Source organism: Tupaia chinensis, unplaced genomic scaffold (assembly GCF_000334495.1).
Source record: "Tupaia chinensis unplaced genomic scaffold, TupChi_1.0 Scaffold000604_1, whole genome shotgun sequence".
NCBI classification, from domain to species: domain Eukaryota; kingdom Metazoa; phylum Chordata; class Mammalia; order Scandentia; family Tupaiidae; genus Tupaia; species Tupaia belangeri.
This window is the reverse complement of record NW_006160122.1, coordinates 1,592,416-1,617,239: the sequence shown is the minus strand read 5'-3', so window position 1 is coordinate 1,617,239 and position 24,824 is coordinate 1,592,416. Positions and strand designations below refer to the sequence as shown.

At 48.2% G+C, this 24,824-nt stretch overlaps 1 protein-coding gene across 1 annotated transcript in view; it reads left to right on the top strand.

Annotated features, from left to right (window-relative positions):
- The window catches only part of INPP5B (inositol polyphosphate-5-phosphatase B), a 69,948-nt gene that overhangs the window by 16,727 nt on the left and 28,397 nt on the right, over positions 1-24,824 (top strand). The window contains 3 exon segments of the mRNA XM_014591626.2: positions 18,051-18,147; positions 22,443-22,610; positions 24,584-24,685. Of these exon segments, the coding sequence (XP_014447112.2) occupies positions 18,051-18,147; positions 22,443-22,610; positions 24,584-24,685 (367 nt within the window).

Sequence of the window (24,824 nt, the reverse complement as noted above, 5' to 3'; positions counted from 1 at the left end):
ACCAAGAGCACATGCCCTGTAGCAAAAACCTAAAAAATAAAAAAGAAAAGACATATCTATCTCTCTCTGTTCTCTTTTTTCCCTCTTGCATAAAGGAAGCAAAGAAAGAAATTGCAGATGTCTGTTTCCAAGAGCTTTCAACCTGGGTGCCCTCTTTAAGACCTGTCATAGAATGGGTTCTTCCCAGCACACACTGCATGCATCATCTCTCTCACCCCGTCCTTTTCCCCAGCTTCTTGTCTCTAAACACAAACACTGAACACCTTGGAAGTCCTGGACTCTCCCTTCTCCTCTTGTATCTAATAAGCAAAGTAGAATCCCTCCTTCCTGCCTGAATTTCAGCGTCCCCATGGTTCATGCTCGGGTCCTGCTGCACTGACCCCTGACAGGTGGTCCCCTTACAAGTCTTCCTAACCTTGAGTTTCTTTTGCCCTGAAACATCTCCTTAGGATGTCACTTTTATCATGGCCTGCTGCTTTTTGTTTTTGTTAATTTGCCGGATGGTGCATGAGCTCACCACAGAGACAGAGAAAGAGAGAGGAAGAAGGGAAAAGCGTCCCCATGAGGCGTGGCTCTCCCACCGTCCTTTTTTCTCAGTGTCGCCATCCTTTGAGGAGTTGGGGCATGCATACACACACATGCAGCATGTTTTTTGTTTTTTTTTTTGAGAGAGGTTTTTGCTATAGGGCGCGTGCGCTCGCCAGACAGAGACATAGAGACAGAAAGTGAGAAATCACCCCCTGGAGGGGTGGTCACGCCGCAATCCCTTCTCCATTCTCCTCTCGGGATCTTGGGCATGCACACACACGCTCCCGGCGTGAGTTTTAAGCCACCGGGTCCGGGACACGAACCACCGTCAACTACATGGGAGTCCGGCGACATAGCCATTACACTAACTGCTGGTTCCCATGCAGCATGTTTTCAAAGCTGTCAGGGCTAGGACTTGAACCATGTGGTTAGCCATGTGGGGTCCAGCTCTCGTGTCCACCAGGCCATGGCCTGTCCCCAGGTCTCACTGTTTTGTACATGAACTTGAGTCTTGCACTGCTCCTTGTTGCCTCTGGAGCGAAGTTCAGGTTCCTCCGTGTGGTGTTCTGGTGCTGCACGGCCTGGCCGTAGCCCCCTCTAGTTTTTTCTGCCACAGTTAACTTTATTTCCTCTTACTTCAAACTTGACTGCCGGGATTTTTTTTTTTTTTTTTTTTGAATTTTGCTGTAGAGGGGGTGTGTGTTCATGAGAGAGAGAAAGAGAGAGAGGAAAAGCGAAGACTGCCCTCCAAGGGGAATGGCCATGCTGCAGTCCCTTCTCCGTTCTCCTCTCAGGATTTTGGGCACACATGTACAGGTGGTGTGAGTCTGAGTCTGGGATTCAAACTGCACTGTCGGCCGAGTGGGATCCAGCGCCTTACCCTCCTTGCCACCAGCTGGCCCATACTTGACTGCCTATTATTTCTGGATAAAGTCCTGCTCGTTTTTTGTCTTTTCCTGCGGAGAGATGAATAAGTTTGTATAACCTCGAGCTCGCACTTCTCAGCATCTCAGCCCTTCCTTCTTCCCAGCCAGCCTCCCGCCTTGTACAGCAGCAGTCCTCGGAGTCCGCCTGCCTTTGGTCAGGCCGTGGAGGCCCAGCAGTTGGTAGCCTGAAGCCCTGGGGGCCCTTCCTCTTTGAGCATGTGTTGTGCTCCCTTCCCCCCTGCTGGTTTCTCTGCCCACTTCTCTTTCAGCTTTATCGCCAGACCACAGGCTGTTCACGAAGGCCCAGCAAGGAGAGCCTGAGCGAAACGGCAAGTCATTGCTCCAGAAGCCCGTCCCCACAACCTGCGGCCTTAAAATAATAATCTTGCTCTGTTCTTCTTCCTCGAAAACTAAACTGCTCACACTTACTCCTGTAACCTCAAGAGGGTTTGTTTGCACATGCTATAAGCTGGATTTTGAGTCTAGGGCTTAGAATTTTGAAAGGTATGAGATGTGTTTTTAGAGATTGCTATGCCCATTTTATTTTATTTTATTTTTTATTTTTGGAGAGGTTTTTGCTATAGGGTGCATGCGCTCACCAGAGAGACAGAGAGAGACATAGAGACAGAATGTGAGAAATCACCCCCCAGCGGGGATGGCCACGCCACAATCCCTTCTCCTCCATTCTCCTCTTGGGATCTTGGGCACGCACTCACACGCGCCCGGCGTGAGTTTAAGCCACCGGGTCCAGGACGCGAACCGCGGTCGACTACGTGGGAGTCCAGTGACATAGCCATTACACTAACTGCTGGTTCCACTATGCCCATTTTAAATGCCAAAGTACATGGTACCTTTTTTTAAAGCCAAGAGATCCTGGGAAATGTAAAAAAAGGAAAAGAGGCTAGTTGGTGGCATGGTGGTTAAGGCGGCTGAATCCCACACGGCTGACTGCACAGTTCGAATCCTGGACCTGGTGGCTTGAAAAACACACTGGGTGTGTATATGTGTGCGCCCCAAATCCTGAGGGGCGGGGAGGAGAAGGGGCTGTGCTGTGGCTATTCCTCTTGGGGGGGGTACTTTTCTCCCTCTCCTTCTCTTTGTCTCTCTCTCTCTTCTACAAGTGCATGCGCCCTGTAGAAAATTAAATTAAGGGGAAAAAAGGAAAGCAAAGAAAACTAGCTACAGTTACTTGACTTTTAAGGAAGTAACGGGCTGGATCGTGGCCCTGGTGGAAAAACAGGACACTGTGCGAGGCCGACCTACTTGGGAAGGTTGCTGGTGTGTATCTGGAGATCTCTGAGCTCGCTGGGCATGAGCGTGCCTAAGATCCGGGGCTGGCTGGAGCTGGGGGTGAACTGCAGCATCAGGATCCCGTCAGGGGTGCTGTATCTCTCTCACCATCTGTCACTCATAGAATGAAGAAGTAAACTTCTTTATTTTTTTTAAATTTTTTTATTTAAAATTTTTTTTTTTTTGTCACAGGGTACATCCACTAGCTGGACAGAGAGAAACAGAGACAGAGAGAGGGGAAGTGAGAAATCATCCCTGGGGGGATGGCCATGCTGTAGTCCTTTCATTCTCCTCTTGGGATTTTGGACCTGCAAGCACACGTGCCCAGTATGTTTTTCAAGTCACTTGGTCTGGGACTCGAACTGCAGTCAGCCATGTGAGAGTTCAGTGCTTTAACCACTATGCCACCCACTGGCCCCTAAATTCTTCTCATTTTAAAGAAAGAAGAAAGTGGGGCTAGTAGATGGTGTAGAGGTGAAGGCAGATGGAGCTCAGACGGCTGACTGTGTGGTTTGAGTCCTGGATCTGGCGGCTTGAAAAACATGCTGGGTGTGTGTACGTGTGTGCCCAAAATTCCAAGAGGAGAATGGAGGAGAGGGGCCTGTGGTGTGGCCTTCCCCCCTGGGGGGGGGATACCTCACTTCTCCCTCCCACTGCCCTGAGAGCACCTGTGCCCCGTAACAAAGCTAAACAATGAAAATAAGAGGAGAGTCAGTGGGCGGTGGCCGACTCGACATGGGAAAGGCAGATTCTTTCTGTTCTTTGAACCCCAGGTGCCCTGTGTGCTGAGCGCCTGTTAAGGGCTGGCAGTCCGTGTAGTATGCGTGGTAGACGCACTCAGCTCCCCTTTGCCGCAAGAGTAAAATCCAAACTCCACATGCTGTCCAAAGTCTTATGTTCGGTTCTGAATTTATCACGGTTATCACCGGTACAGTTGTCAGCAGTTAATTGATTACCAGCTCGCACCATTGCGGGTCTGTGGACCTTACCTTCACTACTCATAGGTGTTCTGTGGGTGGATCTCCTTTTCATTTGGGAGAGGGCAGGGAACGTGGCTGCGATCCCTCACCTGGCCAGTGAGAGCTGGGAATAGAACTTGGGTCATCCGTTTGAATCTGATTCTTGAGCACAGCCCCTGCTCTGCTTTGGTCCCCTAATTTCTCAGACAAAACTTTCTCCTTCTGTTTGTCCTTGTCATTGCCTAGTTCTGAGCAGACCAGGGTGGCCCGTCTCTGTGCGCTCACTGAAGTCATTTTGTCCACCAAAAGTGCGTGGCGAGCCTCTCCATTTGGGGAGGAGTGGTGTGTTGGCTGAGCGCACGCTCCTGACTCCGATCCCGTGTGTGCATCCTGACCGTGCGCGTGCTGTGGACTGCGTGCTCTTGCAGGGTATTTACCCTCTGTGTGTGTCTGCGGATTTGATCCGTAATGAGAGCTCAGTAACAGCACCTGCCTCCTAGTTGCAAGGACAAAAGACCTGAAGTGGCTAAACCAGGGCTTGACCTGGAGGAAGCCTGACGTCATCGCTGTCCCTGTTCTTCCTGATGATGCTGGTGTCACGTCGTCATTAGAATGGTCTGACTTGAGTCTGGGTGCTTGGATCTGGATCCGATCACCTCCTGCCAGTTGCCCTGTCCTACGTGGAGAGAGCCCATGGGGTGGCCCCCTGTGCTGAGCGCTGAGTGCCAGATCCCTGGCAGGCACTGAGTCAGCCCACTTAATCCTGCCGGTTTGAACGTCAGGCATGTGGAGCGTGTGGCTTGCAGGTATGTCGCTCACGTGGTTCTGCAGGTTCTGCTAGTAGTGGAAATGGAACACAGGCTGGTGCCTGGGACTGGCTAGACAGGAGGGACGCCTTTTAGACTTGCTGAGGGAGGGTAGGACATGGTCTGCGCCCAGCGGTGACAGCCACTCCCACGTGTCTGTGGAGGTGTCTGTGGAGACCGAGGGGTACTTTGGGTTTGTTAATCCAAACACATTTAACCCTTCTGTCCCCAAAGCACTTACCCTTCAGAGCTCTGTTTCCGTTGGTGATGGTGCACTCATGTTTGCAAAAGAGAGGGTAAGAGGCCTTGGAGTCAGGCAGATCTGTTTTTCTTTTCTTTTTAGAGAAATATTTTTCTTTTTAAATAATTATTTCTTTATTTGGACCAGCAGATGCATAAATGGCTGGATTCTCATGTGGTCAGCTGCGGGTCGAGTCCTGGACCCAGTGGCTTCAAACTCATGCTGGGCGTGTGTGTGTGTGTGTGTGTGTGTGTGTGTGTGTGTGTGCCCAGGATCCTGAAAAGAGAGTGGAGGAGAAGGGATTGCGGCATGGCCATCCCTCTGGGTGTGATTTCTCGTTTTCTGTTTCTCTGTCTCTATCTCTCTAGTGAGTGTACATGCCCTATAGCAAAATATCTCTCTTCAAGAAAAAGAATTATTGGGGACCAGCAAGTGGCGTGGTGGTTAAGGCACTGGACATTCCCACATGGCCGACTGCAGTTCAAATACCGGACCCAGTGGCTTGCTTTCCCACTTTCCCTCTCTCTCTCTGGTCAAATGAAAATAAATGAATGAATAAATAAAATAAATAAATAATTATTATTGTGAAAAAAGAATTATTGGGACCAGCAGTTAGCATAATGGCTATGCCGCTGGACTCCCATGTAGTTGACTGTGGTTCGAGTCCCGGACCCAGTAGCTTAAACTCACACCGGGCGCATGTGCATGCATGCCCAAGATCCTGAGAGGAGACTGGAGGAGAAGGGATTGTGGCGTGGCCATCTGCCCTGGGGGGTGATTTCTTGCTTTCTGTCTCTCTGTCTCCTTCTGTCTTTCTGGTGAGCACACGTGCCCTATAGCAAAAACCTCTCCACACACACACACACACAAAAATTCTATTTGTTATTATTTTTTAACTTGACCAGACAGAGACAGAGAGAAAGTGAAAGTGAGGAAGCAAGCCACCAGTGAGGGCGATCTGGCCACGACATCTGCCACCCCGTCGATCGCCAGGGTTGATTCGGCTGATCTGGCTGGCTAGGTGGGTGTCCCCTTCTTCCCTCCCCACTCCACGTGTGTCCCTCCTGAAGCTGTGCATGCGGTCAAAGAGGATGACCATCCCCATAGGGGAGGACCATTCTTTGGTCAAGGGTGTACGAGTAGCTTCACTCCCCTGCTAGAACCTCCAAACAAGCTCTCAGGGTCCATTGTAGAAAGCAAGCTGCCAGGTCCGGGACTTGAACTGCAGTTGGTCATGTGGGAATCCAGTGCCTTTAACCACCAAGCCACCTGCTGGTCTCTAGAGAGAGATTTTTTTTTCTTTTTGAGAAAGTTTTGCTATAGGGCATGTGGGTTCCCTGTGAGACGGAGAGACAGAAAGCAAGAAGTCACCCCCTGGGGGGATGGCCATGCTGCAATCCCTTCTCTATTCTCCTCTCAGAATTTTGGGCACGCATGCACATACGCCCAGCGTGAGTTTCAAGCTGTCGGGTCTGGGACTCAAACCACAGTCGACTATGTGGGAGTCCGGCACTTTCACCACTATACCATGTGCTGGTCTCCAGATCTGGGTTTTACTGTCAGTTGAGCTGGTTCTGTGTCCTTGGGCATGCCTGCCTCCTGCTCTAGACCTCACTATCCTTATTTAAAATAGGAGACACAGTCCCTAGCTAGGAGAGGGTACTTGATAATGGTGGTTATGATTATCCAAGCACTGGAAGGTTGGGAGTGATGGAGAAGAGGGGGGAAAGCAATCAGATCTTGAATGCCTTGTACCAGGCATGGTTCTAGCTTGTGGCCCATATCAGGTGCAGTTGTTTATCCTTTAGCCTACTTTGAAAGTGCGTTGGCATTACCCTCATTTTGCAAATGAGGAAACAAATTAAGTAATTTGCTTAAGGTTTTCTATGTGGTGATCGATGGAGCCAGTAAAATAGTCAGCTCTAAGACCAGCAGGTGGCTTGGAGGGTAAGGTACTTGATCTCACAGGGCTGGCTGTGTGGTTTGAGTCCCAGCCCCGGCAGCCTGTAAATCGTGCTGGGCACGTGTATGTATGCCCACATTCCCTAGAGGTGACTGGAGGAAAAGGGATTGCATCACGCATGGCCATCCCTCCTGAGGAGTGATTTCTCACCTTCTATCTTGCACATGTACATGCCCTATAGCAAAAACAAAGAAAGAAAGAAAGAAAGAAAGAAACTATTTTATCCCAAAGCTCCCCCCAGTCTAATGTATCTAAAGGTGCCAGACAAGTTGTGTAGCCAGCTAGGCCCTCTGAATTTGGAGCAGTGACTGCAGAGGACTGGTATGGTTGGGGAGGGCTTCTTGGGGAAGGGAGCTGACCAGGCTTCTAGGAGTTGCATCTGGGCATTGAAGGAGAGCGGCCAGAGAGGAGGAGAGAAGTCGTGTGGAGGTATGCATGAGGGTGGCGTGCATAGGGAACCTGTCCTTTTACACTGGGTGTCTTGGGGTGCTGGGCTGGTAAGAGAGAGGAGAGCCAGCCAGGCCCGTTTAGAACTGTGCCAGTGGACAGTGGCGCCACACTGAACGTTTTTGGGCGGGGGGAGATGAAATGAAAGTTGAAGCAGGCCAAGTACAAGAGACTACATTGGGAGGAGAGAAATGGGAGGATCTCTTAGTTGGGACACTTGCGAGGTAACAAGTGAGGAGATGGTGGCCTGGACGGACGAAGCCAGCTGAGAGAATGGAGAGACAGGGCAGCCCTTTGGGGCCAAGGGGAGGCGTGCGGAGAAGGCAGGAGTACAGGCCTGGCTGACGGCGACCATGATGGTGCTGGGGACCGAGGGGAGTTGAATCATGGTGTTCCTTGGGACCCACCCACCTACAGAATGGCACGTAGAAAGGCTCCGGGGACAGTGGCAGGGCTGGGTGCTGGCCAGGCAGGACAGTGTGTTTCCATCCGGCTCTGAAGGCTGGTTCTCCTTGCGGGGGCAGGAACGAAGTCTAGAGCTGTCCAGTGTGGTAGCCACTGGCCCTTGGTGGCTATTTGAATTTAATTTAGGTAAATCAAATAAAAAATCCCGTTTCTCATTTGCCATGGCCTCATTTTAAGTGTTGAAGTTTGGCTAGTGGCTATCGCAGTGGGCGAAGCCGTGGTGGAACGTTCCGTTGTCACACGGTCTGGACAGTTCTGGCCTAGATGTGGGAGAGTGCTTGCCAACCACTAGGGGGCCCTGAGGAAGAAATGGAGCGGAGACGGAGCAGCTGGATTAAGGGGTGTTTCTGGGGCTGGCGGGGGCATGGTGGCTGAGGCGCTGGACTCTCTCCTGGCAGATAGCAGTTCAAGTCCTGGGCCTGGCAGCTTGCTTTCTCACTTTCCCTCTCTCACTCTTTGTCTCTCTCTGGTCAGATTTAAAAAATGATAATGACAAATAAAATAATTCTTTTTTTTTTTTAAAAAAAAGCAAAGACAGAAAGAAATGATGTTGCAGGGCTGGCGGGGGCCTGGTGGTTAAGATGCTGGACTCTCACATGGTCAACCACAGTTTGAGTCCTGGACCTGGTGGCTTGCTTTCTCACTTTCTTTTTGTCTCTGGTGAGCATGTGTGCCCTCTAGCAAATTAAATAATAATGATAATAATGAAATAAATGAATAATTCTTTTTTTTTTTTTTAAAAAAGAAAGCAATTATGTTGTTGCCTCTCAGACAATTCTCAAAAGCAATGGAGAGTTTCAAGTTTGGTTTGAGATTACTTTTTTCTCTTGTCTGATGTCATGTTTAGAAAATATTCAGACCCAGGACCAGCAGATGGTGTGATGGTTACATTGCTTAGACTCCCATGTAGTCAAGTTTGAGTCCTGGACCCGGTGCCTTGAAATTCATGCTGGGCATGTGTGCGTGCATGCCCAAAATCTTGAGAGGAGTATGGAGGAGAAGGGATTGTGGCATGGCTGTTACCCTAGGGGGGGATTTCTCACTTTCTCTCTCTCTGTCTCTCCAGGGAATACACACTCCCTATAGCAAAAATCTCTCTCGAAAAAGAAAATGTCCAGACCCAAGTCAGCAGGAGGCCTGGCTGTGAGATGCGAAAGCCTTGCCTCCTGCCTGTTCTGCCAGGATGGCCCTTTCTCAGGTCTGCTTTGACTCCCTGAGCCCGTAGGTCCTGCAGCGAAGGCCACCACAGTCACCCATGGGCAAGGGAGACAGCAACCTGACAGGGCAGGTACTGCTGTTCTTGTTCAGTTCAGGAATTGGACGCTTAGAGAAATTAAATAAATTGCTGAAGGTCACACAGCTGACCAGGCCAGATAAAGAACTAAGTCTTTGACTCCAAAGCCTGTGTGTGTGTGTGTGTGTGTGTGTGTGTGTGTGTGTGAGTGATTTTTTTTTTTTGGAGAGGTTTTCGCTATAGGGCGCGTGCGCTCGCCAGACAGACAGAGAGAGAGACATAGAGACAGAAAGCGAGAAATCACCCCCCAGGGGGGATGGTCACGCCGCAATCCCTTCTCCTCCATTCTCCTCTCGGGATCTTGGGCACGCACGCACACGCGCCCGGCGTGAGATTTAAGCCACCGGGTCCGAGACGCGAACCGCGGTCGACTACGTGGGAGTCCAGCGACATAGCCATTAAGCTAACTGCTGGCTCCCGTGAGTGAGTGATTTTAAAAATACATATCGGGCCAGCAGTATTGTGGAGGTTACTGCGCTGGATCCCACATGGCTAACTGCTTGGTTCGGGCTCCAGACCAGATGACTTGAAAATCACGCTGTGCATGTGAGCATGCCTGCCCAAAGTTCCCAGAGGAGAATGGAGAAGAAGGGATTGCAGTGTGGCATCCCCCTGGGGGGTGATTTCTCACTTTCTCTCTCTCCCTCTCCAGCAAGCACAATACACCCCAGAACAAACTAAAAAGCAAAAACAAACAAACAAACAAAACTGTAATTATAGCTAACTTCGAAAGTACATATAAACAAAGAGGAAAAGAAATCCCACCACTGAGAAACGATCACTATTAGCATTTTGGTGTACCTCCCTCAGGATTTGAGGCCTGGCTATAATGCGGCTGGGCATCGAGGAGTGTGGAGACGAGTGTGAGGGTGACACGCGTGGGTACACGTGTACGCGTGTGGTTATATAGATACATGTGTATATTCATAAAAGTGGTCTACACATACCGTGTGGAGACTGTATACTCCTGACCTTTCTAATGGATGTAGGTGTGTCCAGCCACGGATAACTACCATCCTCAGTCCCCTGTCGGCAATTCTAAAATCCTAAAAGCGCTTGCAGACCAAAAAAATATTTTTGTACGTTTTCAAGTTCACTTTGGCAGTAAGATTTGCATGAACTGACCTGAGACTATTTATAGGTTTGCTTTATCCGAGGGTTGCTATTCGGGAGCTGCAGGTGGAAGTGTTAGGGTTTAATTACTGGGTGTTGGCTCAGACTCTGCCGCGGTGGTTGGAGAGTATGTGGTACAGGTATGCGTTACCGTTCCAAAAGCCCCCAATTCTGAACTCCGAGGCTTACGTGACCCGCAGGGTTTCCTATGAGGAGCTGTGGGGCTGTCTTAAACTCCACTGTCGCTTGGGGCAAGGAAAAAGCCGTGAGGGTCGACAGTGTCACTTGAGCAAGACAGCGAGAGCAGTTCTGGTTCTAGAAGGGGGTGCAAAACAGCATGTTCGCAAGGAAAATAGAAACTTCTGCCCTCTCGGGGCCGGGTCAAGCTGCAGCTGCTACTGTGGTCGGCACTGGGTAGGCCGTTGCTGGAAACGGCTTCAGTGGCAGGCAGGAAAAGTGGTCAGCGAGAATGAACCCAGAAATCACACCAAGCTTAATCCGTGCCTTAGGGCTATTTGTTCCGAGGCATTTGATGTTAATAACTGCCTGGTATGTGACATGCATTGTGGCCAGCCAAGGGCCACGGAGAAAAACCTCCACTCCGCTCCCAGAAAGTCTGTGTCCGGCTGAAGGGGTCTGATGAATAAAAGCGACAAGACTCAGTTATACCTTCATTGTAGCGGGTCGGCAGAAAGGTCGGGACATGTTTTTCTATGCAGAAATGAGTCATGACTTTTCCGATGACCCATTAGTAAGTGCCTTAATGAAGGTAAGCCCTGTGTATGTGAAGATATGAGGAAAAGGCAAGAGAAACCTCTTTTAAAAATATTTTTGCCATAAGGCACACACGTTTGTTGGAGAAGGACAAAGAAAGAAAGCGAGAAATCACCCCCGGGGTGATGGCACTCTGTAATTCCTTCTTCTCCATTCTCCCTTCAAAATTTGGGCATGCGTATTACACTCACATCCAGCGTGCCCCCATGTGACTGGGTCCAGGACTCGAACTGGAGAGTCGGCCATGTGGGACTCAGCACCTTAACCACCGTGCCCCCTGCTGGCCTGAGAAGGCTTTGAGCTGAGTCTTTTTTTTTTTTTTTGGTAGAGATTTTTCCTTAGGGCATGTGTGCTCCCCAGAGGGGAGATAGATAAAGACAAGAGATAATGAGAGGGAAGGTGAGAAACCACCCTCCAGAGGGGATGGCCACACTGCAATCCCTTCTCCAGTCTCCTCCAGGATCTTGGGCTCATGCACATGCCCACTGTAAGTGTCAAGCCACTGGGTCTGGCATTCGAACTGCAGTTGGCCATGTGGGAGTCCAACGATGTAACCACTATGCCATCTGTTGGCCCACTGAGCTGAGCCTTGAAGGATGAGTTTGTAGTTTACCACCCGAAGGTGGAGTGGGGAGTGGCTGGGGTGTACCCAGGTCGGGAGTCCGATGAGGAGGCAACGTCTAAAAAGATAAGTCTGGTGGGTGGGGGCGGAGCTCGGCGTGAGGGCGGGAGTGGGGCTGGAGAAGTAGTCTGGGCTGTTTATGGAGGTCCTCGTCTGCGATACTCGGAGTTTCGGTTTTCTTCCAAAAGCGATGTAAGTTCCGGAGAGGTTTTGCACACAGGAACGGCCTGCTCAGATTCGTGTGGGCTTCAAGGTGCTGTCAGAATGGATTGGAGGGGCTGGAGTCACTCAGGGGCCTGCTGGAAGTATCAGGGGCCTAAACCAGGGCATGGCAGTAGGGACAAAGAAAAGGGTCAGGTATAAAAATATTCAGGAGAGAGCGTTCATTCATAGGATCTGGTGACCAAATGCAGGAAGAAAGGAAAAATCCCAGTTGTCACCTCTCAGGTTGGGTGACAAAGGATCGGAGAGTAGGAATAGGCAAGCGGAAGAGAAAATAGACAGGAAGCTGAGGCCAGAGGGAACTGTGGGCCACACACCAGCAGACCTGGTGAGGAGCTGCTGACAGCTGGCTTCCGTGCCAGGTCGTGGGGAGAAGAGATTCCGAGAAGACTGCGCTGTGACCGGAAAACCCCAGTTCATGCTTTAAGTTTCCATGCGTGGAGTCGTGAATGAAGATGTTCCAGTCCTTGGGGCCGACAGTGGCGCAGTGGTACAACGCAGCGCTCTGCCAGGCCACGTGGGAGGTCCTGGTTTAAATCTGGGGCCTCCCCGAGTACGCTGGGTGTGTGCTCGCCGTGATGTGGGGCGGGCTGAGGCTAGCGGTGGACTGGAGTACAGCACCTGGTGGCTGGGGCTGTCTGCCTCTCTTCCTCGCTTTCTGGCCCATAAAGGACATAAATATGTAATTATTAAAAAAAAAAATAGCCCAGTCACTGCTGGACTAAAGCCCAGCAAGAGACCCCGTGCGACAGAGTCAAGAATGCAGATCTGCAAAGCCGCCAGTACGCTCCCCACCCGTGGACTGTCCACAGGGACAAACCAGTTGTCCCCAGAGGATGTCCTGTTAGTCTTACTGGAAGTACCCAAAGAAACCAAGCCCTCGGGGAGTCCCGAGACGACACTGACATGCAAAAAGTGCTTAATTATGATTCCTTAGTTTGAAAAGTGCAGGTACTTTTGCATAGTGTCAGACCCCAGGAGGTATTTATGTATTTATGTGTGTCCCTACTTTAGAGGTGAGAAACCAAGACCCAGAGAGAGGAAACGACTTGCCATGTCACACAGGAAGACAGCAGCAGAGCTGGGCTTGTCTCCTGATGCTTTCATGCATTCCTCACACTGAGTGCCTCCGGTGTGCCAGGCACCACTGTGCCCCTCGGAGAAGTGACATGAGGAAGACCAATTCCCTGCCCATACAGCCTCGGTTCCAGTGGGGATGCCATCCAATAACACCGCCTGCTGGCCCCCACAATGTGTAAGTTTTAAACAGGACACCAGCTCGTGCCCTGGGTTAAGGGAGCTGGTTCCCATATGGCTGACCACACACTTCAAGTCCTGGACCTGGCAGCTTCAGAAACATGCCAGGTGCATGTGTGTCCCAAATTCCCAAAAGGATGGAGAAATGGAGGAGAAGGGATTGTGGTGTAACCCTTTCCCCCTCAGAAGGTGCTTTCTCCTTTTCCGTCATCCCTCTGGTGAGTGCACTCACAAATTAAAAAAGAAAAAAATAAAGAAAGGGGTTTTTGTTTGTTTGTGTTGCTATAAGGTACATGCACTTGCTAAAGACAGAGAGAGAGGGGAGGAAGGTGAGAAAGCACCCTCCAGAAGGGATGGCCACACTGCAGTCCCTTCTTTTCTTGGGAGTTTGGGCTCATGCAAACGTGTTCCTGGCATATCTTTCAAGCTGCCGGGTCTGGGACTTGAATGGCACAGTTGAGATCCAGCCACCTTAATCACGCCATCTGCTGGCTCGTGAAAGTTTTCAGCAGGGAAGGAAAATTACCTCATCTAATGTACTGATGTAATTCTTTTTTCAGAGTTATTATTCTGGCTGCTCTATGCAAAGCCAACTATAGGAATGTACACATGGAAGCACAAGAACAGCTTGGAAGATGAGGCCAGCAGTGATGTGGAGGTTAAGGCAATGGATCCCTCCATGGCTGGCTTCATGGTTCACGTCCCGGATCCGATAGCTTGAAAATTACGCTGGGCGATTGTGCCTGCGTGTCCCAAATCCTGAGAGGATAATGTAGAAGAAGGGATTGGGCATGGTCGTCCCCCTGGGGGGTGGTTTCTCACTTTCCCTCTTGTTTTCTCTTTCTGGCTCTCTGATGCACACACGTGCCCTGTAATAAAAACTAAAAACACAAGAACAACAAAGAGCAGTTAGGAAGCTGCTGCAGTGGTTGTGGTGAGAACGTCTGGGTGTATTTTCGAAGGTGAAACTTGCCTGAATTGCCGATGAATTATTAATAGATGTGGGTGTGAGGAGGGAGTCACAAGGGAGTGAGTCCTAGATTTTTATTCTGAGCAGCTGGTTGAATGATGGTGCCATTTACCGAGATGAAGACAACTGAGTGGGGAAGTGGGATTCAGAAATCTGGAGCTCAAGCTGGAGATGTAAATTTGAGAGCGATCGTCTTATTGGTGGTTTTTAAAACCGTGAAATTAAATGAGATCACAGGACGAGAAAGAGTGCAGCTAGAGAAGGTCCTTATCCTACGACCTTGTCTGCGGTTGTACTTAGAATTGTGGAACAGGGCACAGAGAAAGACTGGAGCCTTCAAGGATTAAACAAAGTATTTACCGGGGTCAGCAGGTGGCATAACGGGTAAGGTGCTGGACTTTCACACAGCTGACCACGGTTCGAGTCCGGACCTGGCAGCTTCAAAATCAAGCTAGGTGCTTGTGCATGCATGCCCCCAAATCCTAGGAGGACAGTGGAGAAGGGATTGTGGTGTGGCCATAATCCCTGGGGAGTGATTTCTCACTTTGTCTCTCCCTGTCTCTCTTCGGCAAGTGCATACACCCTCTTTAAAAAAAGTATTTACCAAAGGAGGGAACACGCCCCCCATGCTGTGCAATGCTGGAAGCCATTTGGAAGGTCAGGATTGGTTTCCCATACATGCTGGTGTGATCCCGGCTGGCTGAAAGGCGAAGAGGGAGATCACAACCTGAGGCCCGTTTGAGGGAGTTTGTCTCTAAATCAGAGTAAGAGGTTGAAGTAGATTTGGTTGAAAATTGAGAACTGACCCTTGGGTTTGACAGACTTGGAGGTTATCAGCAGCCTTAGCACAAGTGGTTACAGTAGATGAGTAGGGACAAGGCCCAGGGCAGAGGCAGGGAAGAGAAGAGCGGGTGAGGCAGAGACTCAGTAAGCCTTTCAGAGAGTTCTGATTTCAATTTTCAGTATGCTTTCTCTTTTTTAATAAAAACTTTAAATTTTAGAGCAGTTGAAGATTTACAGAACAATTGAGAAGGTAGTACTCCTGTATATCCCACGCCATTTCCCCACTACTTCTCGTTAGCTGTGGCGCGTTTGTAACAGTTAGTAAGCTGGCACCGTGCATCCTGAAGTCCATCCTTATCCACTCTCCTCTTTTTACCGAGTGTTCGGCTCCCGTTCCAGGGTTCCAGCTAGGACACACTACATGTCCCGGTCATAGCTCCTCAGGCCCCTTTTGGCTGTGACAGTTTTTCCAACTTTCCTTGTTTTTGATGACTTCGGTGGCTAAGAGAATTCTGAGCACGAGTACCTGTCAAACCCGCAGTCTGGGGTTGTCTGTTTTTCTCCCGATTAGACTGTGGTTATAGATTTTGGAAGGCAGACCACGGAACTGAAGTGTCATTCTCGTCACATCCCGTCAAAGGTACATGTTACCAACGTGACTTCTCACTGCTGATGTGGACTTGACCACCTGGCCGAGGAAGTCTTTGCCATGTTTCTCCGCTGTCAGGTTTTGATGTTCCCCTCTTCTGTATCTTACTCTTTGGAAGGAAATCCCTGTGGGCAGCCACAGACACTCAAGGCCTGGGGGGTATGCTGGACCTTCCCGAAGGTGGAATGTCTGCGCAGGTTACCGGGGATTCGTCATGAGAGACATGGCTCTTCTCCCCCGTGTATTGTTTCTTACTTGCTTTCTTTTCTCTCTCTCTCTTTCTCTCTCTCTCTCTCTCTCTATTTATTTATTTATTTTTACAGTTTTTGCTGTAGGATATGTGCACTCACCAGAGAGAGAAGAGAGAGAGAAAATGAAAATCACCCCCCAGAGGGCATGGCCACACCACAGTCCCTTCTCTTCTCTTTCCTTCTCTATGGATTTTGAGCGTGTGCACTTGCACCCAGCCTGCCTTTCCAGCTGCTGGGTTCAGGACTCAGACAGCACAGTTGCCTGTATGGGATCCAGTTGCCTTAACCATACTCCATCGGCTGCGCCCTTTTCTATTTAGTTTCTTTTCTCTTTTTTTGGAGAGGTTTTCCCTATGGGGTGCGTGCATTTGCCAGAAAGACAGAGAGAGAGACAGAGAGATAGGAAGTGAGAAACCACCCCCCAGGGGATGGTCATGCCGCAATCCCTTCTCCTCCATTCTCCTCTTGGGATCTTGGGCATGCACGCACACGCGCCTGGTGTGAGTTTAAGCCACCGGGTTTGGGACGTGAACAGCAGTCGATTACATGGGAGTCCAGTGACATCCAGTGTTTGGGATTCCAGCTGTCCAGTTGGCCATAGGGGATCTAGCACCTTAACCACCCTGCCAACTGCCGTCCCTTTCTCCCCCTTTAAAAAAAAATCCTCGGACTGCAGTATAGAGTTTGGTTTGGGAAGGATGCGGTAAGAGAAGAGGCAGGCAGACTAGATGAGGCTTTTATAGTCATTCAAAGGAGACGTGGGTGACCTGGACTTGGTACAGTGATGTCTGAGAGGCGTTTGGGAAACGAAACTGAAAGGCCTTGGTGTCTTAGTCTGTTCATGCTGTTAGAATGACATGCCATAGACTGGGTGGCTTATAAACAACAGAGATCGATCTTTCACGGTCCCAGCGTCAGGCAAGTCCAGCAGCAGGACAGCAGCAGGACACTGGCGGATTTGGTGTCTGCTGAGGGGCTGCTTCCTGGCTGACAGGCGGCCATCTTTTCCAAGTGTCCTCGCGTGGTGAAAGGGGACTCTGGTCTCCTAAGCCCTTTAGGAGGGCACTCATCCCATTCATGACGCTCCACCCCCATGACCTGAATGCCTCTAGCGGCCTCACCTCCTAGTAAGTCACCTTAGGGGTTAGGATTTCGACTTATGGATTTGGGAAGTTGGTGTATTCAGTCCATAGCTCTTGGTGATTGGTTAGAGGCTCTGAAACATAATTATTTTCATGTTTCAAATGACCATTTTTTTTTTTAAGTCTTCCCACTTTGGCCCCATGTGAATACATAGTTCCATGTTTAGTAACAGTTCAGAGTAAAATTCCTTCTGATGTTTCAGCCCTCCGGTGCTCTTTCCTGCATCGCCCTGTAGCCTCTTCATGTTCCTTGCTGACAAGGGATCTGGCTTTTAAAGAGCAAAGATACTATTGGTAAATTAATTTTTCTTTTCAAGCTTATCTTGGTTTAACAGCCCTCCCCAATGTTTCTCTGGGCTCTGGTTTTCAGGACAATTTGTTGACAGTGACAAGCCAAGTGCTTCTTACTCCCTAGAGCACTCAGACCCTTTCTAATTTTAGATCCCAGACTCTTGCTTTTCTCTTCTTTGGAGCTGAAATCTCTTGCAGTAGATAAGATTATTAAGATCACTAGCTCCTGTTTTATGATACATTGTGTGGCTTTTAAAAAAAATTTTTTTTAAGAGGTTTTTGCTATAGAGAATGTGTGATTACCCAAGAGACAGAGAGAAAGTGAGAAATCATTCCCTGGGGAGATGGCCACACCGCAATCCCTTCTCCATTCTCTTCCTGAGGCACAAGCGCTTACTCACATGTCAACTCTTTTGACCACCCTCCTCCCCGCAAGCCTATGGGGAAGGTAGAACAGGTCAAATAACTGAGATTAGGAATAGTTAGATGACTTGCCCAAAGTCAGAACATTCATAAGTAGTACAGCAGCTGACAGAATTTAGCTTTTCTTTATTTAATTGCCAGAGGGTGCGTGAACTACAGAGGGAGATGGGGTTGGAGAGAAGAAAGCCCTCACCAGTGGGATGTGGTCACCACAATCGCTTCTCCATTTCTCCATCCCATCAGGATTTGGGGCACGCACACACATGTGCCTGATGTATTTTTAAGCTGCTAGGGTTCGCATTTGCCCCACAGTTGGGCCTGGTGGGGTCCGGCTCCCTTAACCGCCAGGCTATGTGGGCTGGCCCTAGAACCTAGGTTTTCAGATTTCATGGATTTTTATTTTTTGCTAGTGCTTTCTGTCTCTAGGAAAAGGGATTTAGACTAGTTTTCAGCAGTGAAGACATCCAGAAGAAAGTCTTTCTCCTCTGAGTATGCTCTGTAGACTTCACCTGAACATCGCCATGGGGTTTCCTGTTCTTCAGACAGCACGCAGACTGCCAGTAATTCCTGGACTACACCTGGAGAAGCTCTGGTCTCTTTTTAATTATGTTTTATTTCTTCTTCTTCCCTTTAGGTGGTTCCAACTTTGATGATTCAAGGCCGACTGGGAAAGGTCTGCTTGGGGACCAACGCTCGATGGGTCAGGACAGACCAGACAGCTTGTCCATAAGGTAATGTAGCCCTCCCTCCGTGTGTCCTCTTAGGGCGAAGGCTCTCCTCGTTGTAGAGCTGCGGCCATTACTGTGCTTGATGCGCATTGTCCCAGGGTAGCTGGCCCAGGACACTGAGCCATGCTGTGTGTGCTGGGCACCATGCTCATACGTGGGCTGTCGTGTGTGCATTTAAGAGGCAAGTTCTCTTCTCTGTTTTATAGCTAAGGAAACTCCAGTGATAAGCAGCTATAGCTTTAGGGTCATCCCCATAGTCTAGTGGGAACTGGATCCCACATGACTGGTGGTAGTTCAAATCCCAGCCCCAGCAGCTTGAAAACCATGCCAGCTACATGTGTGCGTGCACTCCATATAGAGATACAGAGATGGAGGAGAAGGGATTGTGGTGTGACCACACCCTGCTCAAGTGCTTTCTACCTCTCTGTCTCTCTTTCTCTGGAGAGTGCACATGCCCACTGGCAATTAAACAATGAAAAAAGAATAAAACCAAGGTCCTAAAACTAGCAAGTGGCTGATCCAGGATTTGACACTCATTCTAACCCTCCCTTAGAAATGTAGATTAGGGACCAGCAGAGGGCATAATGGTTATGTCGCTGGATTCCCACATAATCGACCGTGGTTTGAGTCCCAGACCCAGCAGCTTAACATTCACGCCAGGCAAGTGTGCACGCATGCCCAAAATCCCAAGAGGAGAATAGATGAGAAGGGATTCTGGCATGGCCATCCCCTTAGGGGGTGAGTTCTCACTTTCCTTCCTCTGTGTCTCTCTGGTGAGTGTATGCACAGTATAGCAAAAATCTCTCTCAAAAAAAAAAAAAAAGAAAAGAAAAGGAATGTGGGCCAGCAGATGTAAGGCTGTGTCGCTGGACTCCCACGTAGTTGACCTCAGTTTGAGTCCCAGACCCAGCAGCTTAACACTCGTGCCGGACATGTGTACTTGCATACCCAAGAGGAGACCAAAGGAGAAAGCATTGTGGCATGGCTATCGATTTCTCACTTTCTGTCTCTCTCTGGCTAGCACACGCGCGCCCTATATAGCAAAAACAAAAACAAAAGCTCTCTAAGAAAAAAACAAAAAAGAAATGTAGAAGGTTAGTAACTCCCATTCTTTTAGGAGTTTCCTGGCTCCTAACATACCTTCTTTGTTTATTTACTCCTTCCTGTTTTTCCTGCTGTGTTGTTATATTAGTCTGTGCTCCAGCGCCCCCTACTGATCATAGCTAGAATCGTCTAGGCAAGATAAAACTTCATTTTATCTGTGTCAATATTTTAACTATGCACTTAAACAGAATGAACAATCCCTGAACTTTAAGCGTAGCTATTTTAATCATTCTCAGCTCACTGGTGCACCATCTTGATATACACATGTGTATTTTTATAAAGCCTTACTTAGTATGTACATACCGATAGCAATATTGAACACTTATGTAACATTTACTCGGGGCCAGAAACTGTTTTAAATGCTTTACATATCCTAGTTCATTAAGTAACCGTCAACAAAAGTTTCTCGAGCGGTTATATAGAATTCCACTAGGAAAAGTATGTCAAATTTTGCCTAAGTTGGCATTTGAATAATTTTGTGTTGTGACTATAACTGCTAAACAAATGATAGTGAAATAAAATTTGCATCGCCTTTCTTTTTATTGTGGCTTATTCCTGTGAACAGAGATATAGAAGTAGAATGGTGATGCCAAGGATTTGGAGGGTTTTGTGGCCTCATTATATGAGGGACAAGGATCCTGAAAGAGTGCTGTAGGCTCTGAGTTTTTGTCCACACTCTCACTGTCCCACTGGGCAAATCATTGACAATGCTAAGTCTCACCTTTCTCATCTGGAAATGAAGGAATTGGGCCAACCCTGTGGCCTAGCGGTTAAGGGAGATGGATTACATATGGCTGGACCAGGTGGTTCAAATCCTGGACCTGGCAGCTTGAGAAGCATGCCAGGCACGTGTGCATGTGTGTGCCCAAGATCCCCAAAGGACAGAGAAATGGGGAAGGGATTGGATGTGACCATGCTCCATGGGGGATGCCTTTCTCTGGTGAGCACCTGTGCCCTCTGGCAAATTTTAAAAATAGCAATAAATAGGGACCAGCAGATGGTGTAATGGTTATGTTACTGGACTCCCACATAGTCTACTGTCGTTCAACTGCGACCTGGGCCCGGCAACTTAAAACTCACACTCGGCACATGTGTTTACATGCCCAGAATTCCAGGAGGAGGCTGGAGGAGAAAGGACTGCAGTGTGGGGATCCCCTCTGGGGGTAATTTCTCACTTTCTGTTTCAGTCTTTCCAGTGAGTGCACACACCCTATAGCAAAAATCTCTCTAAAAAATAAAAAATAATTCCAGACCCAAGAAATACAAAGCACCCCTAATAGAATCAACCCAAAAAGATCATCTCCAAGGCACATCATCGCCAGACTGATCAAATCTATAGACAAAGACAAGATAGTAAAATTGGCACTAGAGAAACGTCAGGTTACTTATAAAGGTTATCCCATCAGGCTAGCCTCAGACCTCTCATCAGAAACAATGCAAGCAAGGAAAGAATGGGAACAGGATGGGAAAATAAATATATTCAAAGTGTTAAGTAAAAAACAGTTTCAATCAAGAATACTGTACCAGTAAGATTATCTTTCATATGGAAAGAAAGGGTAAAAACATTCTCAGATAAACAACACCTGAAAGAATTTGCCAGTAGCAGACCCACTCTTCAAGAAGTTCTGAAAAGAGTGCTTGACCAGGAAAACTATAGACACATACAGAAATAAGAGAACAAAAGGCAACCAAGAAAATGACCAATTTAATGCGAGGGACAAAAAATATCAATAACAGTGTTGAATGTTAACTTCTAGGATTTGAATGTATAGATTGGTCTACAGTAACTCTGCATATTCTGCTGGAGAGAGTTTGAACACAAGACTGAGCTAGCGAAATAGAATTTTATGACTTCTGAGTAAAACATTACTGATTTCTTTTTTTTTTTTAACTATGCTTTGTTTTCCCAATTTTATTTAACATTTTACTTTCTTTTGAGTTGTTGATAGGTTTAAGCAATTTGTTAAAATATTTTTCTTGTTTATTTATTTAAGTGGAAATATAAACTTTCCTTCCTTCCTGGAAAAAAAAAAACACAAAAAACCCCCAAAAAAACAACTGCCTCCCCGCACTGGTGGGTGTAGCACTTGAAAAGGCTGTGTCCTTGTTCTGAGTCCTGCCTGGTCCATGCATTGCTCCTTGCTCAAATAAACTCTGCTCCATTTCAAAAAGAGAAATGAAATTTTGTTTAAAAAATAATAATAAATAAATTTCCTAGTAGCCATATTTTTAAAAAAGAACTATTTATTTAATTCACTATTACTAGTTTTTTTAAAATTTGACCAGAGAGAGAGAAAGCAAGCCATCAGATCCAAGTCCAGGACTTGAACCATAGTCAGCCACATAGGAGTCCAGCACCTTAACCACCATGCCATATGCCAGCCCCATAGTAGCCACTTTTTTTTTTTTTGGAGAGGTTTTTGCTATAGGGCACACTTGCATGCCAGAAAGACAGAGAAACAGAAAGCGAGAAATCACCCCCCCGGGGGGATGGCCACGCTGCAGTTCCTTCTCCTCCATTCTCCTCTTGGGATCTTGGGCACACACACATGCACCTGGTGTGACTTTAAGCCACTGGGTCTGGGACTCGAACCATGGTCGACTCCATGCGAGTTCAGAGACATAGCCATTACACCAACTGCTGGTCCCCATAGTAGCCACATTTTAAAAGGAAATGAAAATGGAGGAGTTATACTAGATTGTCTTCAAGGCTTCCTTCTTGTGTCAGATTACCAGAAGAACCTCTAGACCAGTATACTCCGCAGTCAGCACCGTAGCTCCACGTAGACGTATTGCTTTAGTGAGCACATTTTACTTCGGTCTTTAGACTTTGTAACTCAGATGTGTGGGGGGGAACTTCTAGCATTAGTTTATTTTGCCATAGAGGATTCATCCACATATGAGACAGGGTCAGCTCCTTGGCTCAGTGGGAATGCTCTGCTCAAGAGAAGCTGGATCCCACGTGGCGACTATGGCTCGAATCTCTGGCCTCGTCAGCCTGAGACAGCCAGGCACGCATGCCAGTATCCGAGGTCTGACAGGTTGGAGGACCGCCAGCTGGGAGGGGGTTATAGTGTGACCAGACCCTGTGGAGGGTGTTCATCTCTCTTTTTCTTTCTCATGTGTATGATCATGTGCTCTATCATGAATAAAGAAAACAAGTTTTTAATATGAAAAATGTTTTTGTTTTTTAGACAGACTAAATCCAAGTCTGAAATCACAGACATGGTTCGTTCTTCTACGATCACAGTGTCAGACAAGGCTCATATTTTGTCAATGCAGAAGTTCGGGCTGCGAGATACGATTGTGAAATCACTCCTGGCGCAGAAGGAAGGGGAGTACACCGACATCCAGAACTTCAGGTAGCTCACGGGTCTTACACTGCTCCAGAACGAAGCGGTTGTTCAGTTCTCTGTAAGTTACGCACTTCCGCATACCCCGTATTTGGAAGCAAATCATTCTGTAGAATCTCTCTACTCATTTTCAAAACGAGTGGTTCCATTCACTCCTTGTTCAAGTGTTTATTCTGGACCCCTTCTACGCAGACACTGTGGTGACTGCGAGGACTGGGAGGGACACACCTTGCAAGCAGTTACAGAAATGTTTGCAGAGAGAAACAGGCACGGAAGCGGGGGTGACTTTTGTCATCCTTCTGAGGGTTTATATTTCTTTGGTCATTCTGGGTCCTTTAGGAAAGTCAAAAAAATGAAATTAGTTGGTACCTGGAATTTTATTTTTTAAGAATTACTTATTCGATTTTATTTATTTATTTATCTTTTTCGGTGTGCTATAAAGCACATGCACTCATCAGAGAGAGACCAGAGAGAAAAAGAAAGGGAAAGTGAAAAAGTAAGTCAGCAGGCCCAGGACTCGAGCCACGGTCAGCCACATGGGAGTCTGGCACCTTAACCACCAGGCCACCTGCTAACCCTGGTGTCTGGACACTATTTATTTATTTAAAGAAAGTTTTTAAAGAGTTATTGTTTATTTAATTTATGTATTTTAATTTGGCAAGAGAGTGACAGAGTGGGCGTGAGAGAAAGTGAGAAAGCAAGCTGCCACATCCGGGACTTGAACTGCCATCGGCCCTGTGGGAGTCCATCACCCTTACTCACCATGCCACTTGCTAGTCATGGTGTCTGGAATCTTTTTAGACAGGATTTCTGGAAGTGAGGTGAATAATCATGGTTACAGTGTTCTGTTAGAGCTTTTGAATCATTGCTCTGAGACTACTAGACAAAGTAACATTGTTTCTTGGGATATAAATGGTGAATTATGATGAGGAGATAGCTTTTTTAAAGAATTGTTCATCTAATTTTATTTAATATTATTATAATTTAAAAAATTTGACCAGAGAGAGATAGAAAGAGGGATAGCGACAGAGAGAGAGGGAAAGTGAGAAAGTAAGCCACCAGGTTTGGAACTCAAACCGCGGTCCACCATGTGGAAGTCCAGCACCTTAACCACCATGCCGCCCGCCAGCCCTGAAGAGGTAGCCTTTTGGGCTGGTGTTGCTTTCCTGCCAAAAATTCTTAGGCAGGCACTTAGTGTTTCAGGAGCATCCGCTGGGGAAAGAATCGTTCCATGGATGACGGCTCTGAGTGCAGCGTAAGGGGAGTAGGAGTGCTCAGAATAGGCTTGTACTGTGACGTTACCGCGAAAGCAGCACCTAGCAGGGTGGGCAGCAAGTCGCCCCTTGGAGCCATCGTCACTAGCCCACGTTAGATAGGACATTCCTCATGTCCTAAAATGCTGCTCCAAGGCCAGGAGGTAGTGCAGAGGTTAAGGTGGCTGGATCCCAATGGCTGACTCAGCAGTTCAAGTCCCAGACCCAGTGGCTTGAAAATCACCCTGGGCTGGGGCCAGCAGGTGGCGTGGTGGTTGAGGGAGCTGAACTCCCACATGGCCAACTGCGGTTCAAGTCCTGGACCTGGTGGCTTACTTTCTCACTTTCTCTCTCTCTCTTACTCTGTCCCTCTCTGGTCAAATTAAAAACAAATTAATTTAGTAAGTAAATAAAATTAAATAAAATAATTCTTAAAATAAAAGAGAAAATCACGCTGGGTACACGTCTGTGGATACCCACCCACAACCCCAGGAGAGGAATAGAGGAGAAAGGATTGTGGCATGACTATCCCCCAGGGAGGTTATTTCTCACTTTCCCTCTCTCTCTCTGTGTCTCTCTGGCGAGCGCACGTGTTCCATAGCAAAACTGAAAAAAAAAAAAAATAAATGGTGTTCCACAGAAGCTGAAACCAGGCAAAGACAGCAAACCGTGCTCCCCCATCATCTCCATCGTGCTTCTGAGTCACTGATTGGTTCTCTTCGGTGACAGGTTTTTCGTGGGAACGTACAACGTGAACGGACAGTCTCCCAAAGAATGCCTCCGACCGTGGCTGAGCCACGGTGCCCAGGCCCCGGACGTGTACTGTGTGGGGTGAGTGCTGCTCTGCGAGTCGCTGTCCATCCTCAGGAACGGAGAACTGGCCGAAGGGGTGGGGCATGCGTGTGTCGCCGAGTCCTGCAGAGGTGCAGGACTGAAGGATGCTGCGTGCCTGACGGCTGCTTCTCCGTGT